Below are 16,655 nucleotides of genomic sequence, written 5' to 3' on the forward strand. Positions count from 1 at the left end.
TCACCAGCATGGACCACAGCCCAGCTGATGTTGTCTCTGTCCTTGCTCAGAAGTGTTTGCTAGATGACAAAACCCCCCAGATGCAGTACAATGAATGTGTGCTATATTAGCTACCTGTGTGTTACTTTTAAATCCATGAGGTGAATTTCTAGGTGTAATTGGGGCCATCTTGTTCTGACAGCAAAATATTCAGCACATGCATCACTCCCAAGTATGACCTACTTAATGAAGAGTTCAGTAGAAAACGAATCTGAAAGCTGCACATCTCTTTATCAGTTTTATTGGAGACCAAGAACTGAGAACCAAAGGTAGCAAATGTTAGTGTATAAAACCTGTAGTACCAAGAGGAAGCTAGAAAGTGTGCTGGGAGTTGCAGCATATCTTTTGAAGGAGCCAGTTGAGCACAGCTCTTGTACCTTGCTAATAAAGCTTAATTATGCTTTTCCTAGACAAAAGGAATAACAGCTCTGGTTTTTAAGTGCTGAAAAGAGAACGGTACTCAATTTTAAAAGGGTTGAATCTAAAAAAATGTGTTGCAGAGGAGTGTTGTTACACCTCTTTCAAAGGATAGTGAAAGTGGGACCTGATCAGACACCCAGCTCCCTGATTTTGCTGGCTCAGTAGACTTAGAGGTGAGAAGGTTGCTTTTAGGTTTTTGGCCACAAACCAGCAGCTTTGGTTAGGCAGCAAAGCCAAGGCTTTTTGGAGACCAAGCAGCAGCCTGACCCACAGGTGATGATCACCATGCACCCCAGCTGGAGTTCTGTGCTGGCATCTGGGTGACAAGGAAACGTCCCTTGGCTGGCTGCTGCAGGGCTGCTGGGTCTGGGATTCTCAGGGCTTGTGGAGAAAACAAGAAATCCCTCTCCTCCTAAGGATTTTGCTGCTGTGTCCTGTGACAGGTTTGGAGGTTGCCAGTCTGATGTTGCCTCTTCCATTTAGCTACACCAGCATTGCCAGAATAATGATGGGTATCTGGTGTCATTTAGTTTCTGCTTGTGGGGGAGCCTGTTCAGCCTTTCTCTGGTGTTAGAGGCAAGCTGTTTATGTTCCTGGGGTCCCATAGGACAACTCTTGTGCAGATGAACAGAATTCCTTGTAATAAGGTGCTTCCTCAGCCATTCTGCTGGAGAAGTGTAAATTTGGGAAATACTGCACTGTTGAGAAGAGCAATCACAAATTAAGCCAAAGCACATTGTCAGTGACACAGAGCACTGCTAAGAAGCCACTGCAGAAGTGCCTCTCCTCATTCTTTGGGAGTATTAAGGTACAGAAATACTTTTTGTAGGTAGTAATCCTGCATTGAATTATTGCCTCTGATTGCTTGTCATTTTAACAAGGTGATGCTTATATACCAATGTCAGATGATAAATAAAGTGTCTGGGGTAGCAAGTAAGGAATGGGAATATATCACTTCCTCATTACACTAGTGGAGCAGTAATTCTTCATGCTTTATTTTTCTACTTCTTTTTGTCAGTTGGGTGCATATAAATATGAATTCAGGGGCTTCGTTTCTGCCAAAGAAAGCCAAAGCAGAAGGAAAAAAAAAATTGTATGAGCACCATGGGGTAGGGCCTAAAGTATGCTGGATTTAAAATTAAAGGCATGGAAAACAAAGGGGGAAGATGTGTTCATTTTATAACCTGTGTTGGAAACAGCAGCTCAGTCTCCTTCCCATGTTGGTACAACATTCCCAAGGTGTCATGTCCTTCAAATTTCTCCTTGACCAGGGGTGAAGTTAGGGACAGTTACCAAGATAAGCTATCCTCCCCTTAAATTCAGTGATACAGTTAATGCCTGTAATGTGGGGAAGAAAACAAATGCCATCAAAAATGGCATTGCTGATGTTTTGCTTTAACAGTTCCTCCCACAATTCGAGTTCAGCAGAACTGAGAGCCTGTTCTGCTTGCTGCTGGTCCCTTACAGCCCTGTTCTCCACTCACTGCTCATACATATGTACATACCTATCTACACCTCAGATGTGATCTTCTGCTCTCAGACACCCAGGCTCTTGTGAGAGCTCGCTGTCTTTCTTCCTCTTTTCTCTGGTTAGTCCACCATACATATTTCTGTCCTGTGTAAGGAGTATTCATCATCCATCGCAGAAGTGAGCCAAAGAATGGGTTGGATTTCCTCTTCTTTAAAGGGCATGAGCATGTCCTGAAGTGAGTGGGAAAGGCATGCTTGTTTCTTTTCCCTTTCACATTGTTCTGGTTAGGAATGTCACTCTCTGCCCTGTTATCCTCAAGGTGCCCTTCAGAAATGTAAGCAATCTACTCTGCAAGGGATGGCATTTTGCAACAGTGCTTCTCACTGCAGCTGACAGTGCCACAATTCACCTCAACCTTTTCTATGTGCCTATTTATTATTTAGATCCCCTTGCTTCCTAGATTGAGCAGTTCAGTGCCCTTTCCACCCATGTAGTCTCAATTTCTTCCATTTGACTTACTAGTGTGAAGAATTCTGCTGGAGGAGGGAGCTGCGCTCAATTAGTGCTGCGTTAATGGGCACGGCTGCTCTCAGCCTTGCACATTCACACAGCCAGGGTTTGGAGCTGCTGAGGTGCTTTGCTGTGCCATGTGTCTAATCTTTCTCTCCCAACTGGTACAAACAAAAGGCAGTTGTTAAGTATAGCAACAGCATTGTCACATGAACGTCTAATTGTGTCACTGATTCTTGGCTTCAGTGAGTGCAACGTGAGAACTCGGCCTTTGAATGTCATGGTTAAGGTATGAGGCTGATCTGGAACAGTACTGAGCTGTACAAGGGTCATGCTTTGTCTGAGTTTGTACATACCCCCACCCTTGCTCTTTGTTGTAGGCCACTACAGGCAAATATATGTATTTATATGTATTCTTTGTATATTTTAGAGACCTCATCTTGTCAGGCTTGCCTGAGTTCTAACATTTTGCTGCTTCTGCTTCACAGAATCTGATATTGATGCTGCTACTGCAATGATGCTGTTAAATACTTCCATTCAACAAGGGATGCTGGACTGTAAGCATAAGCCATTTTACTCTTGTTTTTCTTCTCTTCTCAGTAACTAAATACTTTCTGTATAAAATTTCAGGAAACAAGTATGGTCTAGTTTCCAAACAGAAAGGGTAGTCAAAAAGTAATTCTGGTTTAATTATTCTTTCAGCTAGTATTGCAAGAGTTTTATTAGAAGCAGCCTTTTTTTTCTTTTCCCATTTAATTTTGATTGTTTTTTCTGCAAAGTTCTATCCCTGTTTTTTTCTGCAAAGTTCTATCTCTGCCCTCTCTGTGCTAGATAGTAAGAAGAGTTTCTTGGCTGCTTCTCTGTTCCTCTAGCTCTTAGCTGAGATTAGGTGGTGACTGTTGTCCTCTGTGAGTGACAGTAAACGGGCACACAGTGACTTTAAATGCTGGAATTCAGTTTCCCTTGCAGCCAGCTAGGCACAGTGTGCACGTGGTGCAGGTGATCTCCCTGGGGCACTTGCCTACTGACACGTCCTGTTTTCCACAGGTGAGAAACCTCAGCCTCTGAAGACTCCCAAGAAGAGGAGCTACGGCAGCGCCTTCGATCCCGCCAGCTCCATAACCCTGCAGGAGGGCGACTCCGCGGCCGCCAGCATCGACCCCAGCGAGGACCACAACTACAGCGCCAGCAGCATGGGCTCCCAGCGCTGCGCCTCCCGCTCCAGCGTCTCCTCCCTCTCCTCCCTGGACGAGGTCTACGACTTCCTCTCCAAGAGCAGCCGCGACGGCAGCGACGGCAGCGAGGGCTTCCACAGCGAGGTGGACACGGACGGCGACTACGAAGACGATCCTCTGGGAGACAGTGGCTATGCATCCCAGCCTTGTGTGGATACCTCCAAGGAAGGTCAGCCCAGCCAGAGAGTACTCGAGGAGCTGTGCCAGGAGATCGATGAGGAGCTGAAGGAAGCAGCGGGGTCTCTGCTCCACCTTGCTGGCATCCAAACCTGCTTGAGTTCCTTAATAAGTACTGCAAAGACCCACTGTCACAAGCAAAGGAAAAAATAATGTGTTTGTCAGTGTTGAATATATACATATATTTTTTTTAATTGTGGCAATACTCTTCTACTTTTGCCCTTCACAAGGGAGATCAAAGCCATAAGAGGACTCACTGCTTTTTTTTAATTTTTGGCGCAAACTATAATTTAGCCATTTATTTTTAAATCACCACCTAAAAAGAAAATATTTAATCTTCTCAAATTAGAAGATATGCATGACTTGTGAAAACCCAAAAGCATACTTCTTAATGATAATTTTAAATTTTTTTTTTCTTTTCAATAGTTGACTAATTTTTTTCAGAGATACGTTTGTTCAGATGCACACTGTGGATCATATTTACATCTCTGCTGGCCCCATCTGCAGAGGTGAATTTTGTTCTGTCTAAGGGCTCTGACTTCCATGTAAAGGATTCAAATTCATTTTGCAATAAGAGAATCTCTTTATAGTTCCTAGACATCCTTCAGCCAAAAAATGTTTTTTGTGGTATGTTGAACTTTATCCCTATTTTTCTTTTAAAATCAGTGGTGATTATTTACATCTTCCTGTAGATTATGCCTTTTTTTTTTTTTTTTTTTTTTCAAAAATGGGTAAGCAGTTCTGTTGGAGTGGGTTTTAACAGTACTGTACATACAAGGATGCCTTAAGTATGTTGCAGAATTGTATACAGCTATCCAAGGTCATCTTTCCTGTTGGTGAAAGGTAGCATGATGTGCCATAAACGTTCTCACCAATGTGAAGCTACTGCTTCCACCAGGTGTTGGGCAAGCTGGGTGAAAATTAGGAGCAGAGCCACTTAGGAAACCAATGTCCACTGTTGAAAACAGTGCTGGATTCAGCCAAAAGTTAACCTTTCCCTAAGGGAGTATTTTCCTGGCTATTTGAATGCCTTTCTTAGACTAATGTGGGTTTTTTTGCCCCTTTTTTCTTTTTTTTTCTTTTTTCTTATTTGTCAGTCTCTTCATGAATTCTGTCCTAAACTGTCTACTTCCAATGCAAACACAGCCATGCTGCTGAAGGTCTGTTGCTCTGAGGGCCCATTCCAGTGCCTCTTGAAGACAACGGTGGTGCTCCTGCTGACTCAATGGCTGTTGGATCAAGTGTGAAATATTCAAGGTTCTTTGTGTTTTGGAATTTAAAGCACAAACACTAGGAGAGAAAAAACAAAAAAAAGTTGGGCTTTTTGGGGTTTTTTTGTGGATTTTTTTTCTTTTTCCAATTCAGTTTTAAGAATGATTTGTTTTATTTCTTGAAAGGGAAGGAAAATACTCTGCTTCATTCCTGCTTTGTGTGAGCACTTGTTAGCCTACACCTGTCACAGGGCAATGTGTGTGCAGGCATGTGTGTGTGTTCTGGCTACCACAAGTGTTGCACTAGCCAATTAGATTTGATATTGGATGTGTTACTGATGGGTAGTAGGGGTAAAACCCACCATTTAAAGGAAAGCTAAGTACCAACCTTAGGATTTCAGGAGCTGAAGGTGTGAATGCTTGGTGGAACTGCTTCTTCTTGCTCATGGGTTGCTTTTGAACTCTCATGGTAATCTGCAAAGGGCAGAGTTTGTGTCAATGTGGAAAGAAGGATTGAGATAGACAGAAATACTGTGAGCAGCCTGAGGTTTTGCTCAGTGCCATGATTTCAGTTTCACACTGTTGAAGAGGGATGCTGTGTGCTGCCTGGCTCCTGCTGAAGTGGTTGCAGCTTTCTGTAGCTTTCAGTGAAAGCTGGATCAAGGTCCAGGTATTCTGGAAGCTGTGTTCATAGTCAACTCCATGGTTTGATTTGGTTCTGAATTATTTTTTGCCTCAGATAAAATCTGAGGAGGTTAATACTTACTGGGAGTGTGGCTGTGCTGCTGTTAACCCTGAAGTTGGTGACAATGACTTCAGCATATCTGAAGGACTGGGATGCTAACAGTGCATTTAATTACCATATGCAATGACCAGTGAGAACCAGTTCCTAACCAGCAGTTAGCAGGGAAGCTGCATCCCATCCATCCTTACAGCTGGGAGAACTGGACCTGTGGAAGGGGGGAGCAGTCACAGCCTTTCCCTGGGACACAGGGTGGTGTGTGGGGCCGTGCTCTTCCTGCACTTCCCACTTTGCTGTCTTCCCTCTCTGCTTCCAAAGGGGAAGGCAGATGAGCTGTGCCCCTGCCCTGTCCCACCACATTGTCCCAGACCTCTGGCCACACGTTTGGCAGCATGGACCGACAGCTCAGCTGTGGAACACCTCTCTTGGCAGTGGGAGAAGAGCTGCCCTTCCTTTCTCTTACATATCTATTTGGTTTGGGTTCGTTTGCCACCTCAGTTAGAGACCCTGGTGTATATAGTATAAATGGAGTATAATTAAAAGTTATTTTGATTGTTGGGCTTTGGGGTTTTTTTAGTGACATATGTAAAATGTTGATGCCAATGGTTGACTTGGATACATTTTGGCAAGAAAAGTATTAATGAACCACATTCAGTTCTTTAAATGCAGTGAAGTAGTGTATGAGACCTGTGTCCATGGGAGGTTGCTCTGTTCAGGGTAAATCTGATGTGATTACTGTACAAACCTATACTGGCTTTTCAGATTCCAATCCTAAATTACTGATCTGCAGGAGTCACATCAAATGTTTTTAAATCCAACTGTAAAATGGAAGTTGTGTGGTTTGCAACTTTTCATCAGCCTGAAAAGTACAAGCTTTAATTAAAGCGAAGTGTACTCATACACATTAATAATGGTGTGGTCAAAATATTTATTGAAAAGAAAAGGTAGAATATTTTAAATGTTGCACCTGCTATTTTATCTTAAAGCACATTCTTCACACCTAACTGCCAGTGCCATTATCAAGTCTGTTTTGTAAATGTACATTTCTTCAAACTAAGAAGTGCATAATTAAAAGTATTATGTTACTGCCATATAGTGATATAAAACATTTTATAATTGCCAATTCATTGTAACTATTATTTATTTAAAAGTGAATTGTAAGAATGCTTTCTGATCAAATGAACCAGAGTTGTTTTTAAACCATTCCCGTTAGCTTGTTTCTAATGTAGCATAAGCAGTGTCCTTGGGTTTGTTTAGAATAATTTTGCCAGTAGGTGACCAATTCTAACCCTTTTTCCTCTGGTTTAGTCCTTTACCCATTTTGAAGACGATTTACAAAAGTTTAGTTTTTTGTATGCTAATCTCTGTTAATTAAAATGTTTATAAATTTTATTTTTACCAAAGAGATGCAATTCATTATGACAAAATATTGCAGAATAAACTTTGTTTTATAACATTTGTGACTTTTCTGCCCACATTTTTCATTCAGATGATCAAAGGGGCTTTTCTAAAATAAACAGCATTGCAAACAGAAAGCGCTGTGTTCTCTCTTTGTCTGCAGACCCTGGCTCTGGTCTCAGATGGTGCTATATTCCACCTTCCCATTCAAACTTCTTCCACAAGACTGGACTAGTGTAAAAAGTGTGAGATTCATTGTGGGTTGGTTAAGATGTTTGTATGCATGTAGGAATCATCTGGGAAATACTTACCAGTCCATAGCAGGATTTGCTTACGGTCACCTTGATCCACAGCTGGCCCGTAATGTTTGAAGAGCATCTAAACTTCTGCCCTCCTGTGCAAAGCACTTGTTTACAGAAATAACTAAGGTCTTTTGCTAATGAAACATCTGTGATCATTTGCTCTTCTGTGCCTGTGTTGCTATGGCCAAGTTGCCTGGATGAGACTCAAAGATCAACAGTCTAGGGCAGGACAGGTAATTTAAAAAATGTGCCCCTGGATGAAGCAGCATAGGTCTTGTATTTTTTTGGGTTTTTTGGTTGGTTTTTTTTTTCAGTCTTTACTTTCTCTAGGTAATGATTTATGATGTCTGTTGGTTCTTTATAGAGAAGGCCTTATGGACAGCACATAGGTGGGAATAACTTCTCTTAATACTAGCAGGAATAGTATTCCCCATCCCATTTTATACCTCAGCTTGCTGCTCCTGGGCCAGCTTTTCTCTCAAATGCACACACGTGCTATGTGCTCTTCCACTCCCTGAGAGGCAGAAACACCAGAGGAGGAAAACAAGATGTGACATGATGTTTGTCTCCATTAAAAGCAGACATTGGTCCATCTCTTTTATTTTTATTTAACCCACTGGCATTGTTAAGCTTGCTTTCTAGGATCTGATGACAACACAACTTTCTCAGTACTTCAAGTGATAACAGTAGATGTTAACAAAGACTTGTTTTACTGTGACACCTAACAAAATTTAAAACACATTACAGAATATATGTGCACTATTAATATATTTGATTTAGTGTTCATCTTAATAGACTAATAAGGGAACAACTGCTCTAATTAGTTTGGACAAAATTACAGCCATGTATCATATGTTAATGATACCTTTCTATTTGTTATTCACTATAATATTCTGAGAACCTTGAGCTCGTTGTTAAATTTCCCAGGAGTGTTTTCCTCTGTTATGACTTTGCTAGAAATTATCCTCTGTATGGAGCCACAACTCTCAAAATAAAGCATTAACTGAAGCAATTATGCACTAACACCAGCTGTATTTTAAGGACAGTTGTTGAAGAAATAGCTAATAGATTTGGAAAAAAAATGGTTGTCTAAATTTGACATGGACTATAGTTATTCTTTCACAGGTTTTGAGGTTACAGGTACCTGTAAGTGTTCTTATTTTGAGTAGTCTGAATGAATACATGTAGCTTAGAGATAATTACATAGTAGTCCAGCAGTGCTGTTACTGTGAACTTTCCCAGCATGTTTAGCCATAAAAATCTTCCTGTTTTTGCTCAGGAGGGTGGTTCTTGCATCTGGGAAGGTGAAGCAGTATCACCTCTGCTTGAATTTTCAGTCTTCAGATCAGTTGGGGTTTTTTCTCCCCTTTCCTCCAGAAGGCTCCCCTGAAAGCTGCCTGCTCTTACTGTTGTAAAGTCCTTAGAGCTGACATAAAATTACTACTTACCCTCTGCCAGGGTTCGTTTAAACAGCTCTTTGTTAAACAGCGGCATGTTTATTTTCCTATTGCATCAGTACAAAAGCAATCATTTCTCTCCTTAGACTCTTGACTTGTTAAACAAGCCAGAATTATTTGTTTTCCGTTTGGAAGACATGATCTTCATTCCTCTTAACCACTTCTCTGTACCTCAGTTCCAGACTGAAGTCAGCCTGCTGGCATGTGCATGAGAAGACTGAAAACCACTCTTCTAGAGTGCTTTTCTTTGAAACCTGGCCTTAATATTTCCCAGCTTTTGCAGCACTCTTGCCTGTATGGCTTTCACTTGCTCACGTGCAGTTGACTAATCCCATTATCAACTAATATGTCCCTATCTTTGTTTTCTTCCATCACTACCAAATGTTGAGGTCCCTATCAGCAGGAAATTTGGTAGTTCATGACCTCGAAGTTGATTTCATGAGATCTGTCATGATCTTTGTGATCCTTCCTGATTACCTTCCTGCTCACCAGGAGCAACTTTTTGGCACAGCCTGCCCAAAATAAAGGAAAGAAGGACCTATCTTTGCTCTTTCAATGTTCAGAGAAGTCATCCAGTGTCCTAAATGTCTATCTGGGTGTTGCTTTTATGCTGATTTCCATAATCTCAATTTCCTTGATACTTTGACTATGTAGTCCTAATGGGCAGCATACTAGGTTAGACTGGATACCCTATTTCTGTATCCATTCCAGAGATGCTGACAGCAGTTCAGAATATGGGTATTTTCATACTTAGAAATGCAGGATGGCTCCTATCAGACTAACCTCAGATGCTCTGGTGTGCTTACGTGCTTTAGAGTTGCCAGGCAGGTATTGAGAAAAATCTCAGTAGGTGCCTGTACCAACCTTAACACAGCATCCCTTTGAAAAACAAGTTTTGTGCCTCAAGGGCTTTTTTTTTTATTTAGTTAACTTGTTATCTTGGTTCCTTACTAAAATCCATAGGTTCCCAGTTGTTACAAGTGCTAAAATTAGCTCAGCAAACTGAATTTTCAGTTATTTTCAGTAAGGGTACATTTTATTCTCTCTCACTGGCTTTGTGCATGTTTTCTAAACTGCTGGTGGAGGTTTCTGTGCTCTGAATACAGTCAGACCTCTGCAAATAGCAGGCATTTTTCTTTTCTTTTGGCTCTGAGTAATTTAAAAGATGAAAGCTCCACCTGTTGAGTTTGGCTGTGATGTGCTGGCCGACAGGTCCTGCTGTTCTGCGCAGGCTCTTCCTGGGGTCAGGTGAGGTGTGGGCAGAGCTGAGCTATTCCAAAAGAGAAGATGTTTCCTTAAATCTCTGGGTATTAGCTCGAGTGCAATCGTGTTGGCTGCTACCTAAAATATGATGTCACCTTGCCCCAATCACAGCCCATTTTCTGTGAGCGTGATGTGATCTCCCCAGAGAAGCATCCTCTGAGTGACAGCAGCATCCCGTGCGGCCGTTGCTAAGCGACAAGATTCGGCTTTCCGCAGGATCTAATTTTAAAGTATTTAACCCTAGATCTGTCAAGGTTCATTATTTCCAGTGTGCTGGGTAATCCTTGTTGGTGCCCACCTTCCCAAATGCCCTGCTCCTTGCAGCGGTGCTGTTTTATTTATCACAGTTAATGTTTCAGAACGAGGAGAAGCAAAATCGCCCCAGGTAGAGCTCGATACCAAATTTCATGTTAGCTCTGATCTATACACAGAAATATGGGACACAATTAGAGGTGAAAATCCTGCATTGTTCTGGGAATCTTCCTTTCTTTGCTGGCTTGTGCAAGCAACTCACCCCTGCTTTCCTTCTAAGGAATGCTGATTTCAAGTGAATGAATGCTGATAGCAATAACAATTAAGCTTCAATTTTTAGTAATATTATGCGTCCTCTTGTTTCATGCTGTATTTCACCTAGGTTAAGAAGCTTGTCATCTTACCTAAAAGCATTTTAAAAAAATGATGTAATTTTAAAATTTAAGGGGGTCTCAGTAGTGGAAAACTTTAATTCTTTTAAATCATTACAGATAATGATGAAGTTCTACAGAGAATTTTTCTTGGTGTTTTTTTTGTGGGGGTTGTTTGGTGTGGCTTTTTGTAAATAGTTATCTGCATTTTATTTCTTTCTAAAATGTAGAGGTCTGGAATGCTATTCAGGTATTTAAAAAAAAATAATCTGCCTAACTGTATCACTCTTTGATTAATTACTATATGCCCCTGTAAGTGCACTCAAGTTCACTGCTACCTTCTTAATGTGATGTCTCACTCAGCTGAGAAAACGCTGCTGTAACTGGTCAGTATCATAACAAAAGAAAACTGTACAAGCCCTTCTTCCCACCAAATGCAGTAATATTTAAAAAATACATTATTAATATTTTAAATGCTAACATTGTTAATCTCAGCCTCATAATCCCACCTAGGATTCTTCCTCCCCCATTGTTAGGGTTTAAAGCTGACACGACGTTGCTCCTCGTGCTGTCTCTTCTTCCCAGTTCATACTCATCCACAAGGACAAACCTGTCCCTGCCAAGGGACCCTTTTTTCAGCAGTCAATTTGATCTGGATACTCTCCTGTTGCCTTTTAATCCTCCCTTCCACCACTCCAAGTTCCCATTCCCATCACTGGGCTCATGCTGCCCAAAAAACTGTTTATGGCTTTCTCCTCCTGCATGGTGTGTTGTGTTTCTCCCTGTGCTTTCAGTGAGGAGCCCTGCCCCACGTCTCCTCCATCCCTCTTCTTTTTCCATCCTGGTCTTTACACATCAAAGACTTGGCTTTAGCTCATTCTAAAAGTCAAAATTCTTCCCAGAGGCACCAAGATCCTTTTAAAAATCATAACAAAAAATACATAAAGAACAGGAATAGTTCTGATTAAAATGTTGCCTGGTAAACTCCTGGTAGATGTCCCAGCTGTTTCCTTTCTCTGCTCATGTGTCTGCCTCTGGAGAGAAGACAAACCCACGACATCTTCGCTGCCGTAACAGCTCCAGGTTTGTGGATGTTCCTTGCAGGGGTAAGTCAGGACTTCTTTCCAAGGCTAGCAGATCTGTATCACAACTGGGATACATGAGAAAGCATCCACTCCTCACTCCATATGCTCATCCTCCATTATTTCTTTCTCTATGAAGTCAGGCAACTTGTCTCTTGGGATTTAATGTATTTTGCTTTTATTTTTCTTTCTCCAGCAAACATGCAAGATTATGGAATCTCAGTCTGGAAAGTTCTAGCCTCTAGAAACCTCTAGCTGAGGTTTCTCAGATATGTCCCCTGCAAGTGTGAAGTAAAGCAAGGAACAAAGCTGTAGAAGATGTATAGGCCTTCAACAACAGATAGCAGAGCTAGGGAAGAGGTTTCATTTCTCTGAAAAAGGGGAATTCCACATAAAAAAAAAAGTAAAATCCAAACTTTTGGAGCTAAGTTCTGCTGTTTTATGGAGCGAGTATCAGTAAGGATTTGCTGTGGAGGGACAGCAGTTTCTGCTGCTGCACTCAGGACTGGTATGTGTTGTACCCACATAGAACATGAGCTGCAAAGTTCAACTCTGACTTATCACAGGCAACTGCCTGCTTAGTTTTTCCATCTTCTTGTCCTCAGCAATTTCTTTCTGTACAAAGGCACCGCTCCCCTGGCCACGCACACACCCTATAGATGACTCAAGCTGTCTAACCTATGGGCTGGGAAGGGACATGGAAGAGAGAGACTTGTTCTCATTTATATTTTTAAATGCTATGGAAACACTGAAATTAGGATAATGAATAGAATAATAATTAAACTGCTCCATGAGGCGCATTATCTATACATACATATATATTTTTTTTAACTAGCCTTTTTTTATCAGAGCAATCGGGTTTTCATGAGGTGAAAGGTTATTTGTAACAAGCAGTTTGTTACAGTCACCATGAGAAATAACGAGCGTGCACTGTGAGCACACATCCTGCTGTTCAGACTTGCCGTTGCTACGATAACAGAAACAAAACACCAGTTTCGGGTGTTCGCAGCTTCCGAGGATGTGGTTTCTGTGCTGCTTGAGATAGTCTGATGACTGAAGATGGCTCTCTTCCAATAGTTTTTGAATTTTTTCTGTCTCTTAGAAACCCTTTTGTTGTGAGTACTTGTGAGGACATATGTGATGACAATGAAGTTTATTTTCCCAAAGCATAGAAAATATCCTCGATAATTTGAAATATGTTGTTTATTTTTTTACCTGCACCTATTCTCGGGGTCTGTGAGTACAAGTTCTGACTAATCAGACCAAGGGGAAGACACAACTTGAGCAGGAAGAGAGGGCAAATGAGCTTGAAAATAGGATGTTTTTGAAACAATCACTGTAATTCTTAAAAAAATTAGTTGTCTTGAGACAGCACCTAGAATTCAACACCCATGGTATCAGCTGCTGAGCACAGACACAAGGGAAGGACAGCCTCTGTAACACTGTCTATCCTTTGCTATCTGCTCTCCCTCCATGGAAACAAAAATGTCATGAGTGCTAGGAGGGATTCCTTTGCTCCACACGTCACGTCTGAGCTTGCATGGAGCTCTGCTGCCATAACCTGCACTTATATTCCCGTGGGTGTGTTACAGAAGGCAGTATTTTAGGGGTCCTGTGGCCACCACCCCACGCTGCTTGGCATTCCACTTCCATGAGCTCTCTCACTCCAAACTTCTGACAAGAGGAACAGCCCCTTGCAATTACTGAGTCAGTGCTGTGGAAGCCTCATGACACCACACTGCGGTGACACGTCCCTGGGCTGCAGAGCTGGGACAGCCTTGCTCTCCAGGGAGAGGTGAGAATTGAGGATTAAGCAACGAAACAGAACAATGAAGACATTTTTTTCACAGCTGACGTTTGGGGAAGTAGCACTTGCAGCTGTCACGGCAAATCAAAAGGATGAATCTGAGAATTCCCTGCGAGAGAGTGAAAAAAACCCCAATCAACAAACAAGCTAACTTGTGTCACCCTTGTTTTTTGGAAATTTACTGAAGCTGTTTGCCAAGAACCACCACGGGATAACTGATAAATTACAGTGTTGTATGTTCCTGACATTATAGGGATTCTGGGATCCATGGGAAACTGGGAGAGAGACAATATCACTTTAAAACACAAGAGGCTGGCCTGATGCTTAAATACACTGAGGTAGGGCTGTTCTGATGAGCCTAAAAATCCTGCAGCCAGCTCTCAGCCTTAAAGCAGTAAACCACCCAGCTTTTACTTGCTCCTTTCACTTGTTTCAAGCAATTGGCATTGCCTCCTATGATAAATGAGGTGATGTACACTCGGGCCTTGCCACTCTGGGTGGATGGAGGCGAATAAATTCTGTTCTCTTCCACTCTGCTTCCTGCACAGTCAGGAACACTGTTGCTGTCAGTGGGGAAGCAATTCATTCTGCCACAACTAGGCACTGTAATTCCCTGAGCTCTGTTTTCCAGCTTTCAGATGTGAAACCTCTCTGCCAGCATCCACTGCACCAGAGAGAAGGGAAAACTGCACCACAAAAGCATCTTTGAAGACAGCACAAACCTGGGAGTACTTGCAAAGTGTGTTCAAAGTATTTCAGGGTAACATTTCAATGAAAGACACATCCTAGAAAATGCAAACTTGGAAGTACAGGTTGGAGTCAAATGTAAAGGCTTTAAATAATTTTCCTATAAAAAAATTACTGCACTGACATATAAGGATATACCATGGAAGGCATGCTGCTCTTAACTCTGATGTGCAGCAATTGCAAACTCCATTTGTTTTGCTAGAGAACTTCTGTGGGGGATGCAAAATGGAGCGGAAAGAGAAGTGTATCTGCTCTAATAGTTAAAAATTAGATCTTCCTTATTTCTTATTTTAGGATTGCTGTTTAAGCTCTTCTGGTCAAGCAGAACATCAGCAAGATCATTTGGATGAATGATGACAGTGTGTGTTTTGCCTATCTCCCCTTTTATACTTCCTAAAAATGCAAAGTGCTGTTGTTGGCAATAGGGATCAGCAACATGTCCTCCAACATTAAGACTTCCTGTGGAGACACAAACATGTTTACTAATCTGGCCCCAGTGTCTTATTTGGGGCTTGCCAACTCCTCTACTGTGATGAGCAAAAGAACAGCACACACACACACACACACACACGCACACACACACACACCATCAAAGCCTCAAGAATAAGGAAAATATTAGCTTCCATTATGGGCACCTTCTATCCACTCCTACTTAAGGGGAACAAAGACAAAAGGAGGTAACAAAACAATTACTTATCACCTCTAGCACTACCCACTACTGAGGAACAGCTATGAAGACACTGTGCTGAAATCAAGCAGAAAAAAAATGATGCCATGGAAATGGAACAAAAACAATAATTTGCTGCTACATCTCTATCCTAGACCAGGAAGCCCTTAACCTGCAAATTGCCAGATGCTCAGCATATACTGGTGAAGTGTCATCACATTTTTGTCTTATTACTCTCTTCCTTACACATCCGTTTCCAGCCATGTTCAGAAACAAAAACCTGGGAGGACCAAATACACCTTTTGTGATGCTTTCAGTGTCTGCTTGAAGTGTGCTGGTGGTATATACATGCTTGAATGTTTGGCCAGCCTGAGGATAAAGAAGCAAATAGGAGATAAGCAGCAGAGCAATCTCTACAGGATGGCTGATTGTTGGAGAAGCTCAAAGTGGCTCTGAAACAGAGACCTACGTATATGCTGGAGAGAGGAGAGCAGAGAAGGGACCTCAGGGAAACACTGGGTGCAGACACCCAGAATCACGAAACCACGGAGTTGTTAGGATTGGAACGAAATAATCCATTCCAACCCTCCGCCAGGGCAGGAGCAGGTGACACAGGAGCGAGTCCAAGTGGGTTTGAATGTCTCCAGGGAGGGAGAGTCCTTAACCTCCCTGGGCAGCTGTGCCAGTGCTCTGCCACCCTCAGGGTGAAATTCTTCCTCTGCTGAGGTGGAACTTCTCCTGTTTTAGTTTATGGCCAGTGCTCATTGTCCTGTCACTGGGCACCACTGAAAAGAGCCTGGCACCGTCCCCGTGGCACTTTGAGGTATTTACAGGCATTGATGAGATCCCCTCTCAATGGTGCCCCGACTGTGGAATTCTGCCGCTTGAGAGGGCATTGCGCGACCCTGCAGGCGTTCTCCTTCATTAGGATGCAATGGATACACTCGGTATCTCCTGCACTTAGGGTACGAGGGTGGAGGCTCTAGGGAGATCCAAGCGCCGCCACTGACACCCACTGAGAGCTACGGGAAGTGACGGAGCGGCCTTTTCTTTTACTGAGTTCCCCATGGGCCCGCGAATCCCCGCGGCTGCCTCAGTTTCTGAGGGTGTCGCGAGTGCCGGGGCTCCCCCTAGCGACAGCGCTGCCCGGCCGGGAAGCCGCGGGACCGACGGGGGCACGGTGCCCAGGCAGGGATGGCACCGGAGCTCGCCGCCTCGCCAGTCGCGATTGTCACGACATGATCCCCCAGCCCCGCTCGCGGGCGAAGCTTTTTGGGTGGGGCGGCTCTCCGTAGCCTGCAGGCCGCACGCAGCCCCCAGCCGTTGCCATGGCAACGGACAGCGAGCCCCGGCCAGTGTCACGTCACCCGGCCCCCGAGCCCCGCCCCCCTCCCGGCGCCATCTTGGAAATTGCGTCAAGATGGCGGCGCCTGCGGCTTAAAGCTCCGCCCCTCCGCATCGCTCACGGCGCGGTTACGTCATCGCGTTCCCGCCACCCTGAACC

The 16,655-nt window shown here is 43.0% G+C and overlaps 1 protein-coding gene across 9 annotated transcripts in view; it reads left to right on the forward strand.

Moving 5' to 3' along the window:
* FOXN2 (forkhead box N2) overlaps positions 1-7,261 on the forward strand; it is a 30,285-nt gene extending 23,024 nt beyond the window's left edge. For all 9 annotated transcript variants that reach the window (XM_056488154.1, XM_056488155.1, XM_056488150.1 and 6 more), the window contains 2 exons: positions 2,929-2,997; positions 3,488-7,261. In XM_056488154.1, coding sequence (XP_056344129.1) covers positions 2,929-2,997; positions 3,488-4,005 — 587 coding nt within the window. In that variant the 3' untranslated portion in view covers positions 4,006-7,261. The remainder of the gene's footprint in view (positions 1-2,928; positions 2,998-3,487) is intronic.
* Positions 7,262-16,655: the final 9,394 nt, after the last annotated feature.

The sequence above is a fragment of the Oenanthe melanoleuca genome, chromosome 3 (assembly GCF_029582105.1).
Source record: "Oenanthe melanoleuca isolate GR-GAL-2019-014 chromosome 3, OMel1.0, whole genome shotgun sequence".
NCBI lineage: Eukaryota > Metazoa > Chordata > Aves > Passeriformes > Muscicapidae > Oenanthe > Oenanthe melanoleuca.